Genomic DNA, 7,342 nt, shown 5'->3' with positions numbered 1-7,342 from the left:
GCCTACATGTAGAACATGGGAGTTTTAGGGTGAACTTGCTTAGGCTAGCCATCACTTGCCTGGGCGAGGTTTACTAGCACCGCATGGATCAAAAGCTCGAACAAAAGTTAAAATAAGAGCAACAACATCAGAAAAGAGACAAAACAGGGAGCAAGAATAGCACGAGGAAGAAAGAGAAGAGTGAAAATTGGATTCTACACATTATTGGTGATTTCATTTTATTCTTAATGTTTGATTCTATTTGATCACTAGTTTCATGAAAATTGGATTTTAAGTTTGGTTGGAAAATACTCTTAGAATTTGAATTGAATGAATTCACTCTTTACGTTACGTTGCTAGGAATATAGCAGGACGTTTTTTATTGCAAATAGCACGAGATTATGATTGTAACGCTGAAATATTTATTTCATATGTGAGGAATCAATATTCGATAAATATTCTTAGGATTCTCGGATGCAAGGAATTGATTCGGGGTGATCTAACATGTGCATCAGAGATGCTTGAAAATGATTCATATGTATTAATTTTATTTCGATGTTAAAGATATGAATGATGAAATCCAATCCTACACTTCTCTTGAATTAATTAAATTCACTTTATTCTGTTTTCCTAATCCTACATGTTTATGACTTTTACGCTATTTACCGTTCTTTCGTTAAACCCATGAAATTTCGATCAAATCTGTTGTGTGTGTGTGTGTGTGTGTGTGTGTGTGTATTGATATATTTACTTTTATCTGGATAAACTGAGTAACTCAAGTCCTTGTGGATATGATCTCTTTTGTAAAATTTGTAACCTACGAAGACATTAGTACGCTTGTCAAAAGTCTAACAAAGAGCAATGATGCTTTCAGCATAGCCATGATGGAAACTCCTAAAACCTTATATGATCCCTCTTAGTACCTTGAATTGGAGCCTCAAATCATATTATACATGAATCTTGGACTCTTGTGACCAAATTTTTTTGCAATGGTGAAAGTAAGATTCAAGTGGCTAATGATGTAGCAATAAGGATATAACTCATAGTTAAATATTTCTTCATATCTCCTACAATGTTAAATCCATATTCTTGCACAATTTATAGCATGTTCCCATTGCTAAAAACTTGTGAAATGTTTAATAGTTTGCTAGAGATAATGAGTGTTTTTTATATTTCATGCCGATAGATGTTGTGTTAAATCTCAACCAACCAACCAAACTCTTTGGGAAGACAAGTTTAGAAATGGCCTATATGCATTTCATGATGTCCACATCACAAAGTCATCATTTGTGGTCCCTTCACCTTCAATTTCAACTTCCAGTTCAATAAGACTCGTAATCAAGTGTCATAGTCAAATAGTTCCAATTGTAATGCTTTCTTTACCACTTGGCATTTTAGATTAGGTCATGCTTATTCTATAAAGTTTTTTCTTGCACTCGAAAATTGTAAAGATCCAATAAAATGTGGAGTTCCTCTATAAATTCTAGGCTCGATTCACTATTGCCAATAGAAGATTAATACACAATATTTGACAAATTTTCATTTTCTCAATTTCTCTCTTTCATTTTTTTCTTGTCTTTGGATTTTCTTAGATAAACTTTAACTAACAAACTAAAAAGTGTATAAATTATATATATATATATGATATCTCAAATGTGATTGTTATGTATAAAAGAGTACGCCTAAGAAATGTTATGATTATAAACCAAAGAATACCTATACAAACTATAGTAAAGGTTGAATTAAATAATTTACTCAATATGCTTGAATAAGATGAAACAAGTAGTGTAGATTTTCAACTACTTCTTTGCAAACCATGTAACAAAGAAGATTGAAAGGACACATGAACTAGTGCCATTGGCCTCTCAGGTAATTTAGGAATTTCAGTGTCACCTTCTAACATCTTAAGGGCCTCAACAATACTAGGCCTTAAATCCACCACCCCATGAGCACATAGTATTCCAACAAGAACAAACTTTTCCATAAATTTTACTTGCGCTTCTATTATTGATTCATAAAAAACTTCCTCCATCTTGCCTGATTCCACAAGTGTCCATACCCAATCATGGATTGGATCTACAAATGAATTCAAAGCATCAAACACTTTTCTTCCACTCATGATTTCAAGAATCACAATACTAAAACTATACACATCTCTTTTCTCAGTCAGTTACCCATATAGTGCATACTTTGGTGCCAAATAACCATATGTGCCAACAACCCTTGTGGTGTGATGAGACTGGCCCTCACTACTTTGTTTCGCCAGGCTAAAATCTAACACTTTGAATCTTATTTTGGAATCCAAAAGTAAGTTGGTAGCCTTTATGTCACAATGAAAAACTAGGGGTTTGATTTCATAATGCAAATAAGCAAAGCCCCTTAGCCACATCAAGGATTATTTTCTTTCTCTATTGCCACATTAGCCTATTTGCCCTAGCAAGAGACAATTGATCTTTGTGTTGGGGATAAATGTGTGTGCCCAAGATCTAATCCATCATATTATCAATTTTAGTAAAGAATTGTTCTTTATTTTATTATAATATTTTTTGTTTTATTAAATTGTAATTTGATAAGTCCTTGATTAAAATTAGAGACTTGTTATCATGATAGAGATTATGATAAGTCATTTATAATTTTGTCTAAATTGTTATTGAACGTAGGATTATTGTGAATAGGACATCAATAATCCGGATAGATCATTATGTATGTAATGGTCTTTATTGGATAAAGATTAATAGATCTTATGGTGATTTCAATGAAGAAGTGTATATGGTTCTTCCTCCAGGTATGCAGTCAGATAAGCCAAGACAGGTTTATAAACTTCAAAGATCTTTATATGGTCTGAAGCAAGCAAGTAGGCAATGGTATGCCGGATTGTCTTCCTTTTTAATCTCACATGGGTACAATCAATGTACATTTGATTATTCTTTGTTTCTCAAGCATGAATCTAAGTCCATTACTACTTTACTGGTTTATGTTGATGACATTGTTTTGTCTGGTAATGATTTGATTGAAATCCAAAATATCACACATTTGTTAAACAATGCTTTCAAAATAAAGGATCTAGGTGATTTGAAGTTTTTTCTAGGCTTTGAAGTAGCTAGAACTCCTGATGGCATCAATCTCTGTCAGAGGAAATATGCTTTGGACATTCTCAATGACACTGGCATGCTTGGTTCTAAACCAGTGTCTACTCCCTCTAATTATACCACTAGGCTCCATCGACTTTCGGTTCATGTCTTTCGGCTACGAATGCTTCATCTTATAGGAGATTAATTGGCAGACTGATTTATCTGACTAACACAAGACCATATATCACTTATGTTGTGCAACATTTAAGTCAGTTTGTTGTTGAACCTACCTCAGCTCATCAAAAAGCTACTTTTAGGATTCTTCAGTATATCAAAGGGTCTCCAGGTGCAGGGATTTTTCTTTCTACAGATAGTAACATTCATCTGAAAGGTTTTAGTGATTCAGATTGGGCTGGTTGTATTGATACAAGAAGAACTATTACTGGTTATGCAATATATCTTGGTAATTCTTTGATTTCTTGGAAATAGAAGAAACACGCTAGCATATCTAGAAGCTCCTCAGAAGCTAAGTATAGAGCATTTGCTAGTGCCACTTGTGAGATACAATGGCTTACTTTCCTACTTAAAGAGTTCAAAATAGGTTTTCATCAACCTATTTTTTTGTATTGTGATAATCGATCCGCTCTTCGCATAGCTGCAAATCCAATTTTTCATGAGAAAACAAAGCACGTTGAGATTGATTGTCATCTAGTTCAGGAGAAGATGCGGAAAGGAATTATGAAATTGTTGCCTATTACCTCTACTAATCATCTTGTAGACATATATACTAAGGCTTTGCTACCTGGTGTTTTTTAATTTTTGTATTCCAAAATAGGAATGTCCAATATCTATTCCTAGCTTGATTGGGGGATATTAGCATAGATATCATTTTAATCATGATTAATTCAGGTTGATCACATTGTAAGTAGAGTTAGCTTAGTTACAAGTTAGTTACTCTTGGAACCAACTATATAAACTGTAATAGTCAACACTTTTGTAAGCTAATTCTCATTCTATGCTAATTAGATTTTCCTCCATTTTCTTTTCTCTTTAGCTTCCTCTGCAAGTTTTCTTTCCATCCATGGCAGAGATGGATTCTGTGACTACAACTTGTCAAGTATAAATTAAAAATCATGATAACAGCCGGCAAAACCTGTCAAAAACATCAACTCCCACAATTGTAACTTCAGAAACTTAAATTTCAGCCCAATATACAACAAATTTAGTTGAAAATCATACATGCTGAAGAATTTGCATATGTTTCATGTAGTTGATTGATAATACTTGCAGTTTAATAAGCCTACATGGGAAGTGCTTACCGGTAGAAGAGATACTGCTCAGCACCTTTCTTCAACTTCACCTAGCTCTAACAAAACTTGGCTGGTAAAAATCTTGCACGACCTTGTTGTATTATTAGGTACATTTAGTTTTTGATAAACTCATACTAAGCAAAACTAAATTACCATGTAACTCATACTTCCATTACAATTTCTTTGTCGCCAACAACTAAATACTATGTTCTGTTTACATAACCAAAATTGTGGTCTGAACTCTGAATCCATTAATGAATGAGTCAGGGATGGCAAGCAAACTCCCAGTAAGTAGGAGGAGGGGAGCAATGTACTACCCAAAGGAGGGCATGAGTAACGGACAGCAGGCAAATTCGCATGCCGAGCAATGTAACTTCATAGGGAAATGGTTTAATATATATAATTTTTTAATGTGGACACCATTCAAATTCTCACGACTGAATAGTGGTGTATATAAAATAAAAATACTAAAATTGTCATCAATACTTGAGTGCTAAGCCATGTTGTGGCGAAAATTTATACATTTCTGATTCTGATGATTACAAACTAAGATGTTTGATGTCATGTTTTATTGATTTGAACATGCTACAGCTTTGAATCTTGGATTATCATGAAAAACCAATAAAGTATCAAATTATGACAGATACTATATACTAACTGAATTATCATTAGATAGACATTTTAAAAAAAAAACTTATGGGTTGTCAATGTTCCTAAGCATAGTCACATAATTCACTATACCCTCTTGTACGGCTTAATTACTATTTTAATCCCTGAATTTAGGTTATGATTTTTTTATTCCTTGAATTTTGATAAATTATTATTTTTAGTCTCTAACAAATAAATTGACATTTTATGACAAATAAATTGACATTTTAGAGACTTAAAAAAATAATTTGTTAAAATTCAGAGACTAAAAACTAATTAAGTCATTTGTAATAACAAAAATTTGGATGTTACAAGGCTCGGCCTCTTCCAGTCGAAACCAAAATTAGGTGTTTCACAATTGGTTTACAATGATGAAAGTATGATCGAAGTGGCTAATGGTGCAGCAATATAGATACAACTCTTAGGTAAATAGGAGTTATATATATGTCTCATATTTGAATGTTGTGTATAAAAGAGTTATCACTAAAAACAGTTTGTCGTATGCATAAGAAATGTTACGATTATAAACAAAAGATTACCTATACAAACTAGCTAGAGTAGAGGTAGATTCAATATTTTATTCTTATGCTTGAATAACAGATGAAATAAGGGCTAAAGTTTCTTGCACCCAATAAAAATTACGGGACACCTCCTCTAATTTGGAATGTAACTTTTTATAATTGGCATTAGCCTTTCGGATATATAAAGAGATGTCTCTTATTTTTATGGGGGTGTAGGAAGAAACACCTGAAATAAGTGGCGTTCATCTTTAAACACTTTTTTTTGCAAATAGAGAAGAATGAAAGGACTCATGACCTAGTGGCACTGGCCTGTCAGGTAATTTGGGAATGTCAATATCACCCTATAACATCTTAAGCGCCTCAGCAATAGTTGGCCTTAACGCCACTACTGCATGAGCACATAGCATTCCAACAAGAACAAACCTTTCCAGAACTTTTTGTGGCCCTTCACCTCTTTATTGACTCGTCCAAAATCTCATCCATCATTCCTGATTCCACAAGTGTCCATACCCAATCTGTGATTGAATCCATAGATGAATTCAGATTATCAAACACTTTTCTACTACTTATGGTTTCCAGGATGACAATACCAAAACTGTATACATCACTCTTCTCTGTTAGTTGTCCATAAAGAGCATACTTTGGTGCCAAGTAACCATATGTGCCAGCAACCCTTGTGGTGAGATGAGATTGGATTTCACTACCTTGTTTGGCCAAGCTAAAATCCGCCAATTTAGCATTCATTTTGGAATCCAAAAGTATGTTGGTAGCCTTTATGTCACGGTGATAAATTGGGGGTTTGATTTCATAATGCAAATAAGCAAGCCCCTTAGCCACATCAAGGATTATGTTCTTTCTTTGTGGCCACGTTAGCCTATTAGCCCCAGCAAGAGACAATTGATAAATGAGGCTGCCATTAGGCATGAAATCACAAACCAAAAACCTTCTCTTAGCTTTCAAATTACCAAAAACCAAAGATGTATGTTTTTGACTTACGACTGATTCTAAGGTGCACAAGTTGTGTGGATCTTGCACGGCACACAAGTAATAAGGTCCGTTAGATGTGGGCTGTTAGATTTGTGTGGCTGAGATGAAGGCTAGTACACAGGTTTCATGGCACACCTGATTGTACATTTTGTTTGTCTCCATTTTGATGCCGTATATTATATTATTTGTGTCTAAATATATTTTTAATTTCTAATAAATATTTGATTTTATTTTTGTTTTTTGATAAATTTTATTTTGTAATGAGTCTTTAATAAAATAAAAATTTTATTTTTAATCCTTGACATTTTTTTTAGTTTCTAATAAATTAGTAAATTTTATATTTATTTTATAATAAATATTTTTATTTGTTAATACTACATACTAAAACAAAATTTATTAATTTATTAGAAAGTAAATACCAAATTTTATAATTTATCAAACATTAAAACAAAATATTAAAAATAAAGAATAAAAATATTATTTTATTAAACACTCAGTTTAAAAAAATGTATTAAATAAAAAACACAGAAATCAAATATTTATTAAGAAAGGAAAACATTTAGTCTATTATTTAAAACATTTACCTTTTTCACTCTCTTCCAAAAGTAGCAACGTTGGTGTGTCTTCCGTTTTTACACCATCGGCATTCCCTAGCATAACCCATCAAGTATCATGTATGTACAAGAAGCTAAATCATGGAGATTTGTTCGCTTGCAGCTACATTGGGTGAAGAAACCATGACATCTTTAACAACTACATAAATTAAGAATCATTATGAAATATGTCACTTAAACTTACCAAGTGACTCCGTCCGAAAGTACTGCTA

General features: G+C 32.8%; 1 protein-coding gene and 1 pseudogene across 1 annotated transcript; both read right to left on the bottom strand.

Annotated features, from left to right (window-relative positions):
• Positions 1-1,774: 1,774 nt before the first annotated feature.
• LOC114381565 lies at positions 1,775-3,201 on the bottom strand (annotated as a pseudogene).
• A 2,775-nt stretch (positions 3,202-5,976) lies between these two features.
• Positions 5,977-6,453, bottom strand: LOC114381148 (probable receptor-like protein kinase At1g11050). The gene has a single exon (XM_028340332.1). The coding sequence runs from the start codon at positions 6,451-6,453 to the stop codon at positions 5,977-5,979; it is 477 nt and encodes a 158-aa protein (XP_028196133.1).
• Between the last annotated feature and the right edge of the window lie 889 nt (positions 6,454-7,342).

The sequence above is a fragment of the Glycine soja genome, chromosome 13 (genome assembly GCF_004193775.1).
Source record: "Glycine soja cultivar W05 chromosome 13, ASM419377v2, whole genome shotgun sequence".
Taxonomy (NCBI): domain Eukaryota; kingdom Viridiplantae; phylum Streptophyta; class Magnoliopsida; order Fabales; family Fabaceae; genus Glycine; species Glycine soja.
This window is presented reverse-complemented; position numbering and strand designations above follow the sequence as displayed.